This window comes from Manis pentadactyla, chromosome 5 (assembly GCF_030020395.1).
Source record: "Manis pentadactyla isolate mManPen7 chromosome 5, mManPen7.hap1, whole genome shotgun sequence".
NCBI classification, from domain to species: Eukaryota; Metazoa; Chordata; class Mammalia; order Pholidota; family Manidae; genus Manis; species Manis pentadactyla.
Genome location: NC_080023.1, coordinates 37,469,991 through 37,491,850, shown reverse-complemented (window position 1 = coordinate 37,491,850; position 21,860 = coordinate 37,469,991). Strand labels below are relative to the sequence as shown.

The following is a 21,860-nucleotide window of genomic DNA, read 5'->3' as shown; positions in this document are numbered from 1 at the left end:
TGTAATGTTGGTTGTGGGTTTATCATATATGGCCTTTATTATGTTGAGGTACTTGCCCTCTTTTTGTTGAGAGTTTTTATCATGAATGGATGTTGAATTTTATCGAATGCTTTTTCAGCATTTATGGAGATGATCATGTGGTTTTTGTCTTTCTTTTTGTTGATGTGGTGGATGATGTTGATGGACTTTCGAAGGTTGTACCATCCTTGCATCCTTGGGATGAATCCCACTTGGTCATGGTGTATGATCCTTTTGATGTATTTTTGAATTCGGTTTGCTAATATTTTGTTCAGTATTTTTGCATCTACGTTCATCAGGGATATTGGTCTGTAGATTTCTTTTTTGGTGGGGTCTTTGCCTAGTTTTGGTATTAGGGTGATATTGGCTTCATAGAATGAGTTTGGGAGTAGTCCCTCCTCTTCTATTTTGTGGAAAACTTTAAGGAGAATGGGTACTATGTCTTCTTTGTATCTCTGATAAAATTCCGAGGTAAATCCATCTGGCCCAGGGATTTTTTTCATTGGTAGTTTTTTGATTACCGCTTCAATTTCGTTGCTGGTAATTGGTCTGTTTAGATTTTCTGTTTCTTTCTGGGTCAGTCTTGGAAGGTTGTATTTTTCTAGGAAGTTGTCCATTTCTTCTAGGTTTCTCAGCTTGTTAGCATATAGGTTTTCATAGTACTCTCTAGTAATTCTTTGTATTTCTGTGGGGACTCTCGTGGTTTTTCCTTTCTCGTTTCTGATTCTGTTGATTTGTGTTGACTCTCTTTTCCTCTTAATAAGTCTGGCTAGAGGCTTATCTATTTTGTTTATTTTCTCAAAGAACCAGCTCTTGGTTTCATTGATTTTTGCTATTGTTTTATTCTTCTCAATTTTATTTATTTCTTCTCTGATCTTTATTATGTCCCTCCTTCTGCTGACCTTAGGCCTCATCTGTTCTTCTTTTTCCAATTTCGATAATTGTGACATTAGACCATTCATTTGGGATTGTTCTTCCTTCTTTAAATATGCCTGGATTGCTATATACTTTCCTCTTAAGACTGCTTTTGCTGTGTCCCACAGTAGTTGGGGCTTTGTGTTTGCTGTTGTCGTTTGTTTCCATATATTGCTGGATCTCCATTTTGATTTGTTCATTGATCCATTGATTATTTAGGAGCGTGTTGTTAAGCCTCCATGTGTTTGTGAGCCTTTTTGCTTTCTTTTTTTTTTTTTTATATTTTGTGAGGGCATCTCTCATATTTATTGATCAAATAGTTGTTAACAACAATAAATTTCTGTATAGGGGGGTCAATACTCAATGCACAATCATTAATCCACCCCAAGCCTAATTTTCGTCAGTCTCCAATCTTCTGATGCATAATGAACAAATTCTTACATGGAGTACAAATTCTTACATAGTGAATAAGTTACATGGTGAACAGTGCAAGGGCAGTCATCACAGAAGCTTTCTGTTTTGTTCATTCATTATGAACTATACACAGTTCAAATATGAATATTCATTTGATTTTTAAACTTGATTTATATGTGGATACCACATTTCTCTATTATTATTATTTTTAATAAAATGCTGAAGTGGTAGGTAGATATGAGATAAAGGTAGAAAACAGAGTTTAGTGTTGTAAGAGAGCAAATGTAGATGATCAGGTGTGTGCCTGTAGACTATGTGTTAATCCGAGCTAGACGAGGGCAATAAACATCCATGTATGCAGAAGATTTCTCTCAGAACATGAGGGGGGGAGGTTCTAAGCCTCACCTCTGCTGCTCCCCATTTTCTCACCAGATGGCCCCCTGCGACTGTGCCTGTCTTAGGTTGTTCCTCCCTTGAGGAATCTTAACCCGTCTCTGGCTAACCAGTCATCTTCCGGGGCCATACAGGGAAATGTTAAGTTGGTAAGTGAGAGAGAAGCCTTATTGTTTGAAAAGGTTAGCTTTTTACTTCTTTGCATATTTATGCCCTGTGGCTTCTATGCCCAGCATTTGTCTTGAGGTGTGTTTACCACTTGGAAGAATTATGATACTCGGTAAATTCGACATGTGGCACGAGTTCTATTTAAAGGTTGTGATTAGGTAGGAAGAAGAAAAGCTATAGAAGTAGCAGGCGGAAGAAAACCTGGGAAGATTGATTATTTCTTTGGCATATCTTCTTGTAGAGTAACTTCAGCATGGATAGGTTTTAAACTACTAATTAAATTTTGCACACACATTAACATAATAGGAGTACAGTTACATAACCAAAGCATACCTGTAATTACCAGCCATCTCCAGTGAAACCAAGAAAACCAGTTAGGCACCTTAGGCATTTGTGAAAACTTCTCTATGATATGGTGGATATTGTCCGACTGAACTTAAACAGTCTGAGAGAATTCAGATAAACTAGAACAACCCATTCCTGGGGACTGTTCATATCCCATATGTTCTTTTAACAATAAATAGTCTGTGGTTGTAAGATTTTGGAGTGCTACAATTTGCACTTCTCCTAATTCTTGGTTGAGTTCCAACAGTATAGATCCAGTCCAATTTTTTGTTTTACTGTATGCACAGGCCAGCTTAGATATCTCCTTCATCATTCCCATGGCAAGTCCAGGAACTGGTGGGATGAGTGCATCTACACCTGTGACAGTGTGTGGATCTTTGTTGGAGTTTTTTTTTTTTTGCTGATCATCTTCTGTCATGAGTCTTCCCGAGAGTGCTGTTGTTGGAAGTTCTTTTTCATATCGTATCTTAGTTCATTTTCGGGGTAGCCAAATTAGGCTTTGATCCTCTGTATAAACACAAACAGACCCTTTGCCTACACTTTTATATGCCCTTTATATCATTGTGTAGAACTCATTAGAGGTCACCACATAGGAACTGCTTTTTTTTTTTTTTTTTAATCATTAATCTACACGACGAATCATTATTACATGACGAATACTTTGTTTACTAGGCTCTCCCCTATACCAGGTCCCCCCTATATACTCCTTTACAGTCACTGTCCATCAGCGTAGAAAAATGTTGTAGAATCACTACTTGTCTTCTCTGTGTTGATCAGCCCTCCCCTTTCTCCCACCACCCTATGGATGCTAATCTTAATATCCCCTTTCCCCCTCCCCTTATCCCTCCCTACCCACCCATCCTCCCCAGTCCCTTTCCCTTTGCTACCTGTTAGTCCATTCTTGAGTTCTGTGATTCTGCTGCTGTTTTGTTCCTTCAGTTTTTCCTTTGTTCTTATATTCCACAGATGAGTGAAATCGTTTGGTATTTCTCTTTCTCTGCTTGGCTTGTTTCACTGAGCATAATACCCTCCAGCTCCATCCATGTTGCTGCAAATGGTTGGATTTGCCATTTTCTTATGGCTGAGTAGTATTCCATTGTGTATATGTACCACATCTTCTTTATCCATTCATCTATCGATGGACATTTAGGTTGCTTCCAATTCTTGGCTATTGTAAATAATGCTGTGATAAACATAGGGGTACATTGGTCTTTCTCATACTTGATTGCTGCATTCTTAGGGTAAATTCCTAGGAGTGCAATTCCTGGGTCAAATGGTAAGTCTGTTTTGAGCATTTTGATGTACCTCCATACTGCTTTCCACAATGGTTGAACAAGTTTACATTCCCACCAGCAGTGTAGGAGGGTTCCCCTTTCTCCACAGCCTCGCCAACATTTGTTGTTGTTTGTCTTTTGGATGGCAGCCATCCTTACTGGTGTGAGGTGTTACCTCATTGTAGTTTTAATTTGCATTTCTCTGATAATTAGCGATGTGGAGCATCTTTTCATGTGTCTGTTGGCCATCTGTATTTCTTTTTTTGAGAACCGTCTGTTCAGTTCCTTTGCCCATTTTTTAATTGGGTTATTTGTTTTTTGTTTGTTGAGGCGTGTGAGCTCTTTATATATTCTGGATGTCAAGCCTTTATCGGATGTGTCATTTTCAAATATATTCTCCCATACTGTAGGGTTCCTTTTTGTTCTATTGATGCTGTCTTTTGCTGTACAGAAGCTTTTCAGCTTAATATAGTCCCACTTGTTAATATTTGCTGTTGTTTTCCTTGCCCGGGGAGATATGTTCAAGAAGTGGTCACTCATGTTTATGTCTAAGAGGTTTTTGCCTATGTTTTCTTCCATGAGTTTAATGGTTTCGTGACTTACATTCAGGTCTTTGATCCATTTTGAGTTTACTTTTGTATATGGGGTTAGACAATGGTCCAGATTCATTCTCCTACATGTAGCTGTCCAGTTTTGCCAGCACCATCTGTTGAAGAGACTGTCATTTCGCCATTGTATGTCCATGGCTCCTTTATCAAATATTAATTGACCATATATGTCTGGGTTGATGTCTGGATTGTCTAGTCTGTTCCATTGGTCTGTGGCTCTGTTCCTGTGCCAGTACCAAGTTGTCTTGATTACTATGGCTTTATATTAGAGCTTGAAGTTGGGGAGTGAGATTCCCCCTACTTTGTTCTTCTTTCTCAGGATTGCTTTGGCTATTCAGGGTCTTTGCTGGTTCCATATGAGTTTTTGAATTATTTGTTCCAGTTCATTGAAGAATGTTACTGTTAGTTTCATAGGGATTGCATCAAATCTGTATATTGCTTTGGGCAGGATGGCCATTTTGACGATATTAATTCTTCCTAGCCATGAGCATGGGATGCGTTTCCATCTGTTAGTGTCCCCTTTAATTTCTTTTAAGAGTGACTTGTAGTTTTCAGAATATAAGTCTTTCACTTCTTTGGTTAGGTTTATTCCTAGATATTTTATTTTTTTTTGATGCAATTGTGAATGCAGTTGTTTTCCTGATTTCTCTTTCTGTTGGTTCATTGTTGGTATATAGGAAAGCCACAGATTTCTGTGTGTTGATTTTGTATCCTGCAACTTTGCTGTATTCCGATATCAGTTCTAGTAGTTCTGGGGTGGAGTCTTTAGGGTTTTTTATGTACAGTATCATGTCATCTTCAAATAGTGACAGTTTAACTTCTTCTTTGCCAATCTGGATTCCTTGTATTTTTTTGTTTTGTCTGATTGCCGTGGCTAGGACCTCCAGTACTATGTTAAATAACAGTGGAGAGAGTGGGCATCCCTGTCTAGTCCCCGATCTCAGAGGAAATGCTTTCAGCTTCTCGCTGTTCAATATAATGTTGGCTGTGGGTTTTTCATAGATGGCCTTTATTATGTTGAGGTACTTGCCCTCTATTACCATTTTGCTGAGAGTTGTTATCATGAATGGATGTTGAACTTTGTCAAATGCTTTTTCAGCATCTATGGAGATGATCATGTGGTTTTTGTCTTTCTTTTTGTTGATGTGGTGGATGATGTTGATGGACTTTCGAAGGTTGTGCCATCCTTGCATCCCTGAGATGAATCCCACTTGGTCATGGTGTACGATGGTTTTGATGTATTTTTGAATTCGGTTTGCTAAAATTTTGTTGAGTATTTTTACGTCTATGTTCATCAGGGATATTGGTATGTAGTTTTCTTTTTTGGTGGTGTCTTTGCCTGGTTTTGGTATTAGGGTGATGTTAGCTTCATAGAATGAGTTTGGGAGTATCTCCTCCTCTTCTATTTCTTGGAAAACTTTAAGGAGAATGGGTATTATGTCTTCCCTGTCTGTCTGATAAAATTCTGAGGTAAATCCATCTGTCCCGGGGGTTTTGTTCTTTGGTAGTTTTTTGATTACCGCTTCAATTTCGTTGCTGGTAATTGCTCTATTTAGATTTTCTGTTTCTCTTTGGGTCAGTCTTGGAAGGTTGTATTTTTCTAGGAAGTTGTCCATTTCTCCTAGGTTTCCCAGCTTGTTAGCATATAGGTTTTCATAGTAGTCTCTAATAATTCTTTGTATTTCTGCGGGTCCGTCGTGATTTTACCTTTCTCTTTTCTGATACTGTTGATTTGTGTTGACTCTCTTTTCCTCTTAATAAGTCTGGCTAGAGGCTTATCTATTTTGTTTGTTTTCTCGAAGAACCAGCTCCTGATTTCATTGATTTTTGCTATTGTTTTATTCTTCTCAATTTTATTTATTTCTTCTCTGATCTTTATTATGTCCCTCCTTCTGCTGACCTTAGGCCTCATTTGTTCTTCTTTTTCCAATTTCGATAGTTGTGACATTAGACTGTTCATTTAGGATTGCTCTTCCTTTTTTAAATATGGTTGGATTGCTATATACTTTCCTCTTAAGACTGTTTTTGCTGTGTCCCACAGAAGTTGGGGTTTAGTGTTGTTGTCATTTGTTTCCATATATTGCTGGATCTCCATTTTGATTTGGTCATTGATCCATTGATTATTTATTAACGTGTTGTTTAGCCTCTATGTGTTTGTGAGCCTCTTTGCTTTCTTTGAACAGTTTATTTCTAGTTTAATGCCTTTTTGGTCTGAAAAGTTGGTTGGTAGGGTTTCAATCTTTTGGAATTTACTGAGGCTCTTTTTGTGTCCTAGTATGTGGTCTATTCTGGAGAATGTTCCATGTGCACTTGAGAAGAATGTGTATCCTGTTGCTTTTGGATGTAGAGTTCTGTAGATGTCTATTAGGTCCATCTGTTCTAGTGTGTTGTTCAGTGCCTCTGTGTCCTTACTTATTTTCTGTCTGGTGGATCTGTCCTTTGGAGTGAGTGGTGTGTTGAAGTCTCCTAGAATGAATGCATTGCATTCTATTTCCTCCTTTAGTTCTATTAATATTTATTTCAGGAATGTTGGTGCTCCTGTATTGGGTGCATATATATTTATAATGGTTATATCCTCTTGATGGACTGAGCCCTTTATCATTATGTAATGTCCTTCTTTGTCTTTTATTACTTTCTTTATTTTGAAGTCTGTTTTGTCTGATACCAGAATTGCAACACCTGCTTTCTTCTCTCTGTTGTTTGCTTGAAATATCTTTTTCCATCCCCTGACTTTAAGTCTTTGCGCGTCTTTGGGTTTGAGGTGAGTCTCTTGTAAGCAGCATATGGATGGATCTTGCTTTTTTATCCATCCTATTACTCTGTGTCTTTTGATTGGTGCATTCAGTCCATTTACATTTAGGGTGATTATTGAAAGGTATGAATTTATTGCCATTGCAGGCTTTAAGTTTGTGGTTACCAAAGGTTCAGAGTTAGCTTCTTTACTATCTTACTGTCTAACTTAACTTGCTTGTTGAGCTATTATAAACACAGTCTGATGATTCTTTATTTCTCTCCCTTCTTATTCCTCCTCCTCCCTTCTTCATATGTTGGGTGTTTTGTTGTGTGCTCTTTTTAGGAGTGCACCCATCTAGAGCAGTCCCTGTAGGATGCCCTGTAGAGGTGGTTTGTGGGAGGCAAATTCCCTCAACTTTTGCTTGTCTGGGAATTGTTTAATCCCTCCTTCATATTTAAATGATATTCATGCTGGATACAGTAGTCTTGGTTCGAGGTCCTTCTGTTTCTTTGCATTAAGTATATCATGCCATTCTCTTCTGGCGTGTAGGGTTTCTGTTGAGAAGTCTGATGATAGCCTGATGGGTTTTCCTTTGTAGGTGTCCTTTTTTTTCTCTCTGGCTGCCTTTAATACTTTGTCCTTGTCTTTGATCTTTGCCATTTTAATTATTATGTGTCTTGGTGTTGCCCTCCTTGGATCCCTTGTCATGGGAGTTCTGTGTACCTCTGTGGTCTGAGAGGCCATTTCTTCCCCTAGTTTGGGGAAGTTTTCAGCAATTATTTCTTCAAAGACATTTTCTATCCCCTTTTCTCTCTCTACTTCTTCTGGAATACCTATAATTCTTATATTGTTCCTTTTCAATTGGTCGCTCAGCTCTCTTAAAATTCTTTCATTCCTGGAGATCCTTTTATCTCTCTCTGCATCAGCTTCTCTGCGTTCCTGTTCTCTGTTTTCTAGTCCATTAATGGTCTCTTGCATCTCGTCCATTCTGTTTTGAAGTCCTTCCAGAGCTTGTTTTATTTCTGAATTCTCCTTCCTTAGTTCTTGCATATTTCTCTGCAAGTCCATCAGCATGGTTATGACTTTTGTTTTGAATTCTTTTTCAGGAAGACTGGTTAAATCTATCTCCCCAGATTCCTTCTCAGGGGAAGATGTAGAAGCTGTCGAAGCTGTCTGGGTTAGTCTTGTCTGGATCATATTTTTTTGCCTTTTCATGTTGACAGGTGCTATTGACTGTCAGCTGGGAGGGCCAAAATTGTCACTTGCTACTGGCCTTTCTTTACTGGGACAACTGCGACCCCTAGTGGCTTGTGTTGGGTAATTGCGTGTAGAGTGGGTCTTTGTGTCTTGCCTGGCCGGAAGGGAGAAATTTCCCTTTCTGTGGGCGGAGTTTGTCTCAGGCTGCTTCTCTGCTTTCACAGCGCCCTGTGGGGTAATGGATGGGGGGGCTGCTTGACTTTTTACCTCCGTGAGGTGTTTCAGAGCTGTTGCCCAGGGGGTTAGTGCACCCGGTTTTCCCTGTAATTTCCAGCTGCTGTACTGTGACCTGGGTTGTTTCCGTCAAGCTTTTAAGTCCCTGTCCCTTTAAGTCTTTCAAAAAGCCCCCGCTTTTCTTTGTCCCAGGGGCATCAGCTTCGGCACCCGCTCAGAGGTCTTACTCCCTGTTTCCCTAGTATCCAGGGCCCCCTGTGCACGTACTGTGTCTGCGCTCTGGCCCGGATGGCTGGGGCTGGGTGTTCAGCAGTCCTGGGCTCCGTCTCCCTCCCGCTCTGCCTATTCTTCTCCCGCCGGGAGCTGGGGGGAGGGGCGCTCAGGTCCCGCCAGGCTGGGGCTTGTATCTTACCCCTTTTCACCAGTCGCTGGGTTCTCGCTGGTGTAGCTGCAGTCTGGCCACTGTCCTGCGTCTTCTGGTCTCTCTTTTAGGGCTAGTTGTGTTTGTTGTATTTTCAAAAGTCTATATGTTTTTGGGAGGAGATTCCCACTGTCCTACTCACGCCGCCATGTTGGCTCCGCCTCTTTGTTTCTTTGTACAGTTTATTTCTAGTTTTATGCCTTTGTGGTCTGAAAAATTGGTTGGTAGGATTTCAATCTTTTGGAATTTACTGAGGCTCTTTTTGTGGCCTAGTATGTGGTCTATTCTGGAGAATGTTCCATGTGCACTTGAGAAGTTTGTGTATCCTGCTGCTTTTGGGTGTAGAGTTCTGTAGATGTCTGTTAGTTCCATTTGTTCTACTGTGTTGTTCATGACTCCATGTCATTATTTATTTTCTGTCTGGTTGATCTGTCCTTTGGAGTGAGTGGTGTGTTGAAATCTCCTAAAATGAATGCATTGCATTCTATTTCCTCCTTTAATTCTGTTAGTATTTTTTTCACATTTGTCTGTGCTCCTGTGTTGGGTGCATGGATATTTATAATGGTTCTATCCACTTGTTGGACTGACCCCTTTATCATTATATAATGTCCTTCTTTATCTCTTATTACTTTCTTTGTTTTGAAGTCTATTTTGTCTAATTCAAGTACTGCAACATCTGTTCTTTTCACCCTACTGTTTGCATGAAATATGTTTTTCCATCCCTTCACTTTTTGTCTGTGTATCTCTTTGGGAGTGAGGTGAGTCTCCTTTAAGCAGCACATAGATGGGTCTTGCTTTTTTATCCATTCTATTACTCTGTGTCTTTTGATTGGTGCATTCAGTCCATTTACATTTAGGGTGATTATTGAAAGTTATGTACTTATTGCCATTGCAGGCTTTAAGTTTGTGGTTACCAAAGGTTCAGGGTTAGCTTCTTTACTATCTTACTGTCTAACTTAACTCGCTTGTTGAGCTATTATAAACATGGTCTGATGATTCTCTCTCCCTTCTTATTCCTCCTCCTCCCTTCTTCATATGTTGGGTGTTTTGTTCTGTGCTATTTTTAGGAGTGCTCCCATCTAGAGCAGTCCCTGTAAGATGCCCTGTAGAGGTGGTTTGTGGGAGGCAAATTCCCTCAACTTTTGCTTGTCTGGGAATTGTTTAATCCCTCCTTCATATTTAAATGATATTCATGCTGGATACAGTAGTCTTGGTTCGAGGTCCTTCTGTTTCTTTGCATTAAGTATATCATGCCATTCTCTTCTGGCCTGTAGGGTTTCTGTTGAGAAGTCTGATGATAGCCTGATGGGTTTTCCTTTGTAGGTGTCCTTTTTTTTCTCTCTGGCTGCCTGTAATACTTTGTCCTTGTCTTTGATCTTTGCCATTTTAATTATTATGTGTCTTGGTGTTGCCCTCCTTGGATCCCTTGTCATGGGAGTTCTGTGTACCTCTGTGGTCTGAGAGGCCATTTCCTCCCCTACTTTGGGGAAGTTTTCAGCAATTATTTCTTCAAAGACACTTTCTATCCCTTTGTCTCTCTCTTCTTCTGGTACCCTTATAATGCGGATATTGTTCCTTTTCAATTGGTCGCTCAGTTCTCTTAAAATTCTTTCCTTCCTGGAGATCCTTTTATCTCTCTCTGCATCAGCTTCTCTGCGTTCCTATTCTCTGTTTTCTAGTCCATTAATGGTCTCTTGAATTTCATCCATTCTGTTTTGAAGTCCTTCTAGAGCTTGTTTTATTTCTGTATTCTCCCTCCTTAGTTCTTGCATATTTCTCTGCAAGTCCATCAGCATGGTTATGACTTTTGTTTTGAATTCTTATTCAGGAAGATTGGTTAAATCTATCTGCCCGGGTTCGTTTTCAGGGGAAGATGTTGCAGATGCCGAAGCTGTCTGGGTTAGTCTTGTCTGGATCATATTTTTTTGCCTTTTCATGTTGATAGGTGCAGTGGTGAGCTATTGGCTTTCTGTCAGCTGGGAGAGCTAAGGTTTTCCACTTGGTCCTGGCCTCTGTACTGGGACAACTGTGACCCCTAGTGGCTTGTGTTGGACAATTGCGTGTAGACTGGGTCTCTGTATATTGCCCACGGTATGGAGGAAGCTCCCTTGCTGTGGGCGTGACCAGCCTCAGGCTGCTGCTCTGCTATGGCGGGGCCCCGGAGGGGTATTGGATGGGGGGCTATTTGGCTGTTTACCTCCGTGAGGGGTCTCAGAGCTGTTGCCCATGGGGTTAGTGCGCCCGGAGTTCCCTGGAATTTTCAGCTGCTGGACTGTGACCCAGGATGCTTCCGTCCTGCTGTGGCATCCCTGTACCTTTAAGACTTTCAAAAAGCACTCGCTTTTCTTTGTCACAGGGGCGCCAGCTTCAGGACCCGCTCACAAGTCTTGCTGTCCTGTTTCCCTAGTTTCCAGCACCCCACGCACGCACTGTCTGTGCTCTGGCCCTGATGGCTGGGGCTGGGTGTTCAGCAGTCCTGGGCTCCCTCTCCCTCCCTGTTCCGACTCCTATCCTCCCGCCGGGAGCTGGAGTGAGGGGCCTTGGGTCCCACCGGGCCACATCTTGTATCTTACCCCTTTCACCAGGCACTGGGTTCTCGCAGGTGTGGATGTAGTCTGGCTGTTATCCTGTGTCTGCTGGCCTCTCTTTTAGGATTAGTTGTATTTGTTGTATTTTCAAAAATGTGTATGTTTTTGGTAGGAGATTCCCACTATCCTACTCATGCCACCATCTTGGCTCCGCCCCCTTAGTTTGTTATTTTTTATGCAAAAATCCTGTCGTTTCTTGTGTTAGTACTGCTGCAATTTTTGTTTTCAAACTTTTCCATTATTCATATTAACCTTTGACCCTTCTTTCCCTCCAGCTGCATGGAATGCTTAACTGCTGTCCCTCCACAATCCTACCTCCAAGATTCCAAGCTTAGCCTAATCCTCAAGCCTCCTTTCCTTCCAGGTCTAGCCATTCTGTCAATGTCCTTGATCCTCTTCTGTCCTAACTTAAGGACCTTGGATGACAGACTGTCCATCTCCATTCTTTTCTTTTCTGTTGCCTCCTTTTTATCCATATGTTTTAGGTTCATTTCAAATTTTTAAAAAAGGCTTTTGTATACCACCATCTCAGTGAACCTTCATATACTTTTTACAATAAATATTTATTGAGCTTCTACTGTGTGCCATGAGCTTTATAGATTCAGGATAAAGACTGACTGTAAGAGCAATGGAGATAAGTTCCTGGACCTTATTTCTAGTTAGAAACATGGTAGAAAAACATATTTTCTAAGAGTGAAAACTGCTCTAAAGAAATAGTAATTCATTTTAATGTGACATTTGACTGAGACCTAACAAACAAAAAGCAGTCATGCTTTGCACAATGAGAAGAGCACTCCAGGCTGAATGGAACAGCAAGCAGAAAGAGTCTGCACTGGAACCATGGTTAGCCTTCCTTAAGTAACAGCAGCAAACGGAGGGCTGACTCAGATAGGGGGGAAGTTAGAGGACATGAGGTCAGAAGGACAAAGACAATAGGATAAAATTATGTTATTTTCTAAGTGCCCAGAACAATTAGAGAATTTAAGTAGGGAAATGGTATAATCCAGTTTGTTTTTGAAAAGACTGAGCCTGCCTACTGTACAAATACTGTATTATGGGACAGGAGAAGTGAATGAAAGTATGGTGTTGGAGGTAGGTAGAGTGACCGTGGCTTTGACCATTGTGGTAGCTGTGTATTTGATGTACTGTCTAGTTTGGGAGTATTTTGAAACTAGAGCCACCTGCTCTTGCTGCTTAATTAAAATAGGAAAAACAAGGAATTTAATATGTCTGGCTTTAGCAGCTCATTGAAGTTAGTAACACTGTAAACTAAGATTTTCAATGAAAATGGTTGGGAAGGGAAAAAATGGGTCTAAACCTTAAGTTTGAGGTGCCAATTACAGAGATAGGCTATTGAAGTTAAATTATCACTTTCATTTGTACTAGTCAATGTTTCTCTTTTCCCTCCTATTAAAAAGTGTTCACTTTGGTTTTTCTACTACATGAACAAGGTAGTACTTGTTGTTATGTTCCTTTCTTTACTTATCTCTCAAAAAGCGGGTCTTCCTCACAGTCTGGAATTCAGAGGCTTTTGCAGACTTTCTAACAAAGAACATCTACTTAGGTAACAAGTACCCTGTCTCCCCAGTCCAGTAACCATACTTACTGAGTCTCTTTCCCAGCCACCATGTTCTTATCAAACTGTAAAATTTACCTGATTTCTTTTAACCTTCAAAATATAAATTCAGTTCATTAACTGGAACTATCTTTGTTCCCTAGATATAATACTATGAGTAACTGGAAGGTATTTCCCAAAAAGTTTTAATAAGTAAGAACAATTTATAAGCAACCAATACTAAGACAAAACTTAAAGCTACTTGGAAATTAATATTTAATGTTACTTTCTGCATTGTTTTTGTTAACCTCCCCAAGTGTGCTTGTAATCATCCCTACTATAAATACACGTCAAAATAACGAAAAATAATTTGCCAGGAGAAAGGATACAGTAATATATGGGAGAACTAAAGCTATCTTAGTGTAACAACAGTTCTGAGCCTCTTGGGAGTTTTGTAGAGAAATTGACAGAGGTTCCAAACTCAACAGACTTTTAGATATAATTAAAATGTTTTAAACAAGTCAGTATTCAAATTTATTATTGTCATATTGAAGCTCTGAAGACAAGAACTGCCCCTACATCTGTTGATGTCCAGGGAATCTATACACCGTTCTACATCTACAGGTTCATAGATAATTGTAAGTTTGATATCTGCTAGGCAGTTTAACATTGTGAAACATTTCTATTTGCATTTTTCAGTGAAGTTGACTTTTGTATCATATGGAAACATTTATAAAATCTTGCTTTTTCTAAAGTAAATGACACATAGTTCAAAATTAAAAATACAACTAGAACTGTTTTTTTTTTTTTTTAAGGTTTAATGCATGTGCACAATAAACTTGTGGATCCACTATACAGTATGAAAGAAGGAAACTGAAGGAGATTGGAGCAAAATACTGCTTGAATGAACAGAATTTTTTTAATACATGAATTTTCAGCTATGCAATATGAGAAAACATGGGGAATTTATGAAGATTGCCATTTCTGAAGTCCAATATCTACATGTTAAACATTCCATATTTAGAACTTGTCCACTTTGTACTAAGGTTTAGGAGAAGTAGTTGGCTCTCACAGTTAATCAGCTGTTTATCACCATAAAGTACAAAAGCCACACAGCCACTCCATAAACAACAGAAATATGTCTGATTAAAAATTTATAGATGAAGATTCTGTTTACCAAGTACCATTCATATGACTCAATGGCATTCTTAGATTTTTATTTTTAATCACATGAAGACACTCCCTAGCCTTTTGGAAATCAAAACTATCACTGTAAACCTTTTCTTTTGGAATGCTGTTTTATATTTTCTGTGCATTATGCACAAGCTTTCTGCACGTGGTTGCCTTAGTCATCTTCCTGCAGTCGCATCTGGATGTCAAAAGTTGATAATGTTAGTACAGAAAATTTGAAGAGATGACAGTGCCTAAAAGTACACTTTATGTCCTTTTGGAAAGTATGTATAGGTGCATGATTTTTGTGCACCACCATCCATGGCACTTTTTTACAAATGTGCTCTTATTTTTTATTTAATGACTTGGTTTTATGCTTTTAATATAAGTATTTTGGCAGTTACAAGCTTTATACCTAGCAACACACCTAAGGAAATTCTTTCGAAGAAACTTTTCCTGGTATTTGTTAAAACTTCATAAATGACAAGCTTTATTATATGTCTAAAATGATAATATCAAGTATATATTAAATGAATGACTGTAAACTTTTAGATTGCCATAACAACTTGCATCATTAAATTTCAAATAAAAATATATTTTCTATTCTTAACTCAAATAAAGCTTATAATAAATGTTACCTAAACTTTATTTCCATGAATGAAATTGAATACATGCATCTGAGATATTCCAACAATTAGTAGTAGCTGTGAGCTTGCGTTTACTTTTTGTTGCCATCATGCAGTTAGATGTAACTTAAAAGACAATGACTCTAACTTCTTACTTAGTCTTGCTCCTTGGGGAGTAAAAAATGTTCTCTTTTCCTTTGCATCTTATGAGCCTATCCAGAAGAAGCATCACTTTATAGATCTGCTTAAATGCCTGTGTGACTGAAATGCATTTAAAATTAAGTTTCTCAAAATATTTAAACAGCTAATAAATTAAAAAATACATTAGGACAAAATACACCACTTTATTTGGACATAATGAAGTTATAACAGCCTTAAGTATTATAAGTGGTTATTAAATGACAAGTGAATCAGAATCATTTTCCAGTCATAAACGTTGTAGTAAAAGTATAGGTTACTACAGACTACCCAAACAACCGTAGAGTCATAAAGTATCATACTCAAAAAGCTAAAAATATATTTTAGTGCACAGTTCGTTATTTCTGCACTTAAAATGTGCCAGCTGAAATAGTCTAAAAGATCTATTCATGTCGATCACTGCCCTTGGTATTAGGAGGCTAGTTTAGGTCCATGTACTCAAGCTCCTCAGCAAACTGCTTTCGGGCCACATTAGCTCCCTAAGTCAGGAGCTAGCTGCTGTTAAACAAAGAACTAAGAAGCCTACAGAAGATATTTCCACACAGGCAATAAAGCATGGTAACTACAAATTGGGTTTTGGAGAAAGAAACTACCATTTGAATCCCAGCTCTGTCAATAACTGTGGTATTGGGCAATACATAAGCCTGAGCTACTTCCCCTATAAAATGGGATGGTAATAGAACCTGTACTTCAATTATTGCATAGGTTGCATAAGTGAATTCCTATATTTAATCTGTTCTACTAGAGCAAGAAAGGACAGGGAAGATACCTGAGCTGATTATATAACTAGGACTAAATTACAGGCTAATGATATGTAATTTAAAAGTAAATACCCACACATTGGGATTAAAGATGGCAGTGTGAGAGGCAAGACAGCGGTTTCCTCCTAAAACTGTATACAATTAGAATATACAGTTGGTGCAACTAATCCTGAAAGAGCAACAACAGGAAAGAAGCTGGCGCCAGACTGCATACACCTGGAGAAAAGAGCAGACCTCACGGAAAAGGGTTACGTACCAAAGCAGTGGCCCGGCGGGACACGAGCCCTTCCCCCACCCCAGCTCACAGGTGGGAGTAAGAGAAACGCAACAGGGAGGGAGTTGAAGGCCTGGGACTGCTGAATACCTAGCTCCAGAGATCTGCTCTGGGAGCACAAACCTACATTTCATTGTGCTTTCATGATACTCAGGTGATTGCGGAGTTGGAAAGCTAATACAGGTAGAATTCCTGGAGAGACTGAGATTCCAGCCACTTGTGGAAAGCAGGGAAAAAAGCTTATACCTGTGTGCTCGGTCTACTGGTTAAGGCAGTGGAGAGAGGCATAGCAGCCGGGAAGCAGGAAACAGCTCTTTCCTCCCCCCAGGCACCAATACCGTGCTCCCTTGCGACCCCCTACATTGCCTCAGGAGCTGAGCAGCTCCAGAATAGAGCTTCTGGACACTAGAGGGCGCCATATACAAATATGAAATGCCAAAGGAACCTGGTTCAGAGTAAAATTAATAAAAGTCCGGAGAAAGATTTAAAAGACATGGACCTTATGACTCTTCCTGAAAGGGAGTTCAAAATAAAAATCATTAACATGCTAATGGAGGTACGGAGAGATATCCAAGAACTCAGGAATGAATTCAGGTCAGAGATCCAATCATTGAAGAGCACGATGGAGGGTATTAAAAGCAGGTTGGATATGGTGGAGGAGACGATAACTGAAATAGAAACTAGAGAAGAGGAATACAAAGAAGCTGAGGCACAGAGAGAAAAAAGGATCTCTAAGAATGAAAGAATATTGAGAGAACTGTGTGACCAATCCAAATGGAACAATACTCACATTGTAGGGATACCAGAAGAAGAAGAAGAGAGAGAAAGGGATAGTAAGTGTCTTTGAGGCAGTACTTGCTGAAAACTTCCCCAATCTGGGGAAGGAGACAGTCTTTCAGGCCATGGAGATCCACAGATCTCCCAACACCAGGGACCCAAGAAAGACAACACCAAGACACATAGTAATAAAATTGGCAAAGATCAAGGATAAGGACAGACTATTAAAAGCAGCAAGAGAAATATGATCACATACAAAGGAAAGCCCATCAGGCTAACATCAGACTTCTCAGCAGAAACCTTACAGGCCAGAAGGGAGTGGCATGATGTATTTAATGCAATGAAGCAGAAGGGCCTGGAATCAAGATTACTTTATCCAGCAAGATTATCATTTAAATTTGAAGGAGGGATTAAACACTTTCCAGATAAGCAAAAGCTGAGAGAATTTACCTCCCACAAACCACCTCCACAGTCTATTTTGGAGGGACTGCTATAGATGGAAGTGTTCCTAAGGTTTAACAGCCATCACCAGAGGAAATAAAACCACATGGGATTTAGAGAATTGGTCTGTAATTTTCTTTTTTTGTGATGTCTTTGCCTGGTTTTGGTATTAGAGTGATGACAGACCAAGAAAGTAGAACAGCTAATTACTAAGTAAATGCAAAATTAAATTAACTATCCCCAAAGTCAATCAAGGGTAGACAAAGAATACAGAATATGATACCTAAAATATAAAGAATGGAAGAGGAAGAAAAAGGAGGAGAAAAAGAAAAGAACCTTTAGATTGTGTTTGTAACAGCATATTAAGTGAGTTAAGTTAGACTCTTAGATAGTAAGGAACTTAACCTTGAACCTTTGGTAACCACAAATCTAAAGCCTGCAATGGCAATAAGTACGTACCTACTGAAAATCAACCTAAATGTAAATGGACTGAATGCACCAATCAAAAGACAGAGAGTCACTGAATGGATAAAAAAAGAAGACCCATCTATATGCTGCCTACAAGAGACTCATTTTAAACCCAAAGACATACACAGACAAAAAGTGAAGGGATGGAAAAAGATATTTCATGCAACTAACAGAGAGAAAAAGGCAGAAGTTGCAGTACTTGTATCAGACAAAATAGAATTCAAAACACAGAAAATAACAAGAGACAAAGAAGGACATTATATAATGATAAAGGGGTCAATCCAACAAGAAGATATAACCTTTATAAATATCTGTGCTCCCAACACAGGAGCACCCACATATGTGACCCACAAATACTAACAGAATTAAAAGGGGAAATAGAATGCAATGCATTTATTCTAGGAGACTTCAACACTCCACTCACTCTGAAGGACAGATCAACCAGACAAAAGATAAGTAAGGAGACAGAGGCACTGAGCAACACAATTGAACAGATGGACCTAAGAGACATCTATAGAACTCTACACCCAAAAGCAGCAGAATACACATTCTTCTCAAGTGCACATGGAACATTTTCAAGAATAGATCATATACTAGGCCACAAAAAGAGCCTCAGTAAATTAAAAAGATTGAAATTGTACCAACCAGTTTCTCAGATCACAAAGGTATGAAACTAGAAATAAATTACACAAAGAAAATGAAAAATCCCACAAACACATGGAGGCTTCCCAACACGCTCCTAAATAACTAATGCATCAATGACCAAATAAAAACAGAGACCAAGCAATATATGGAGACAAATGACAACAATAATTCAACACTGCAAAATCTGTGGGATGCAGCCAAGGCTGTGCTAAGAGGAAAGTATATTGCAATATAGGCCTACCTCAAGAAAGAATAATAATCCCATATTAGCAGTCTAAACTCACAATTAATTAAACTAGAAAAAGAACAACAAATGAGGCCCAAAGTCAGGCGGGACATAATAAAGATTAGAGCAGAAATAAATAAAATTGAGAAGAATAAAACAATAGAAAGAATCAATGAAAGCAAGAGCTGGTTCTTCGAGAAAATAAACAAAATAGATAAACCCCTAGTCAGACTTATTAAGAAAAAAAGAGAGTCTACACACATAAACAGAATCAGAAATGAGAATGGAAAAATCACTATGGACACCACAGAAATACAAATAATTATTAGAGAATACTATGAAAACTATATGCTAACAAACTGGATAACCTAGAAGAAATGGACAACTTTCTAGAAAAATACAACCTTCCAAGACTGACCAAGGAAGAAACAGAAAATCTGAATAGACCAATTACCAGCAACAAAATTGAATTGGTAATCAAAAACCAACTAAGAACAAAACCCCTGGACCAGATGGCTTCACCGCTAAATTTTATCAAACAGTTAGTGAAGACCTAATACCCATCCTCCTTAAAGTTTTCCAAAAAATAGAAGAGAAGGGAAAACTTCCAAACTCATTCTATGAGGCTAGCATCACTCTAATACCAAAACCAGGCAAAGACATCACAAAAAACGAAAATTACAGACCAATATCCCTGATCAACATAGATGCAAAAATACTCAACAAAATATTAGCAAACCGAATTAAAAAATACATCAAAAAGATTATCCATCATGATCTAGTAGGGTTTATTCCAGGGATGCAAGGATGGTACAACATTCGAAAATCCATCAACATCATCCACATCAACAAAAAGAAGGACAAAAACCACATGATCATCTCCATAAATGCTGAAAAAGCATTCAACAAAATTCAACATCCATTCATGATAAAAACTCTCAACAAAATGGGTATAGAGGGCAAGTTCCTCAACATAATAAAGGCCATATATGACAAAGCCACAGCCAATATTATACTTAACAGAAGCTGAAAGCTTTCCTTTAAGATCGGGAACAAGACAAGGATGCCCACTCTCCCCATTTCTATTCAACATAGTACTGGAGGTCCTAGCAACAGCAATCAGACAACACAAAGAAATAAAAGGCATCCAGAGTCGTAAGGAAGAAGTTAAACTGTTACTGTTTGCAGATGACATGATATTGTACATAAAAAACCATAAAGAATCCACTCCAAAACTACTCGATCTAATATCTGAATTCAGCAAAGTTGTAGGATACAAAATTAATGCACAGATATGTTGCATTTCTATATACTTATGATGAACTAGCAGAGGGAGAAATCATAAAAACAACTCCATTCACAATTGTATCAAAAAGAATAAAATACCTAGGAATAAACCTAAACAAGGAAGTGAAAGACCTATACTCTGAAACTACAAGACACTCTTGAGAGAAATTAAAGAAGATACCAATAAATGGAAACACATCCTGTGCTCATGGATAGGAAGCATTAACATTGTTAAAATGGCCATCCTGCCTAAAGCAATCTACAGATTCAAGTCAATTCCTATCAAAATACCAAAAGCGTTCTTCAGTGAACTAGAGCAAATTCTTCTAAAATTCATATGGAACCACAAAAGACCCCAAAGAACCAAAGCAATCCTGAAAGGGAAGCATAAAGATGGGGGATTACGCTCCACACCTTCAAGCTCTATTACAAAGCCACATTAATCAAGACAATTTGGTACTGGCACAAGAACAGAACAATAGACCCATGGAACAGACTAAAGAGTCTAGATATAAACCCAACCATATATGGTCAATCAATATACGATAAAGGAGCCATGGACATACAATAGAGAAATGACAGCCTCTCCAACAATTGGTGTTGGCAAAACTGGACAGTTACATGCAAGAGAATGAAACTGGACTATTGTTTAACCTCATACACAAAAGTAAACTCAAAATGGATCAAAGACCTGAATGTAAGTCATGAAACCATAAAAGTCTTAGAAGACAACATAAGCAGAAATCTCCTGAATATAAACATGAGCAACTTCTTCCTGAACACATCTCCTCGAGCAAGGGAAACAAAAGCAAAAATGAATACACGGGACTACATCAAACTAAAATGCTTCTGTACAGCAAAGAACCATCAACAAAACAAAAATGTATCCTACAGTATGGGAGAAAATATTTGTAAACAACATATCCGACAAGGAGTTAATATCCAAAACATATTAAGAACTCAACACACCTCAACACCCAAAAAGCAAATAACCCAATTAAAAAATGGGTGGAGGATCTGAACAGACAATTCTCCAAAGAAGAAATTCAGATTGCCAACAGACACATGAAAAGATGCTCCATATGACTAACCATCAGGGAAATGCAAATTAAAACCACAATAAGATATCACCTCACACTAGTGAGGATGGCCAGCATCAAAAAGACAGAACAACAAATGCTGGCAAGGATGTGGAGAAAGGGGAATCCTCTTACACTGCTCGTGGGAATGTAAGCTAGTTCAACCACTGTGGAAAGTAATAAGGAGTTTCCTGAAAAAACTGAAAATAGAAATACCATTTGACCTGGGAATCTCACTCCTTGGAATTTACCCAAAGAATACAACTGCTCAGACTCAAAAAGACATATGCACCCCTATGTTTATTGCAGCACTATTTACAATAGCCAAGATATGGAAGCAACCTAAGTGTCTATCAGTAGATGAATGGATAAAGAAGATGTGGTACACATACAAAATGGAATATTATTCAGCCATAAGAAAGAAACAAATCCTACCATTTGCAACAACATGGATGGAGCTGGAGGGTATTATGTTCAGTGAAATAAGCCAGGTGGAGAAAGACAAGTGCCAAATGTTTCCCATTTGTGGAGTATAACAATGAAGCAAAACTGAAGGAACAAAACAGCAGCAGACTCACAGACTCCAAGACAGGACTAGTGGTTACCAAAGGGAACGGGTGTGTGAGGACAAGTGGGGAGGGAGGGAGATGGGGATTGAGGGGTATTATGTTTAGTATACATAGTGTGAGGGTTCACGGGGAAAACAGTGTAGCACAGAAAAAGCAAATAGTGAGTCTGTAGCATCTTACTACATTAATGGACAGTGACTGCAATGTGGTATGGGTGGGGACTTGATAATATGGGTAAATGTAGTAATCACATTTTTTTTTCATGTGAAACCTTCATAAGACTGTATCAATCATACCATAATAGGAAATTCAAAAAAAAAAAGAAAATACTAATCTTAAGTATGGGCCTTTTAGTTTAATATATGCATGAAAACAAAATAGCATTCACTAAGTACTTAACTATGTGTCATGCACTCTTTTGAATACTATATACATATTTAATATTTAATCTTCACCACAATCTATGCGGGTTAAG

General features: G+C 38.7%; 1 protein-coding gene across 2 annotated transcripts in view; it reads left to right on the top strand.

Moving 5' to 3' along the window:
• The window catches only part of GNPDA2 (glucosamine-6-phosphate deaminase 2), a 36,140-nt gene extending 21,496 nt beyond the window's left edge, over positions 1–14,644 (top strand). For both annotated transcript variants that reach the window (XM_036892526.2, XM_057502188.1), the window contains one exon: positions 13,680–14,644. In XM_036892526.2, the coding sequence (XP_036748421.1) occupies positions 13,680–13,741 (62 nt within the window). In that variant the 3' untranslated portion in view covers positions 13,742–14,644. The remainder of the gene's footprint in view (positions 1–13,679) is intronic.
• Positions 14,645–21,860: the final 7,216 nt, after the last annotated feature.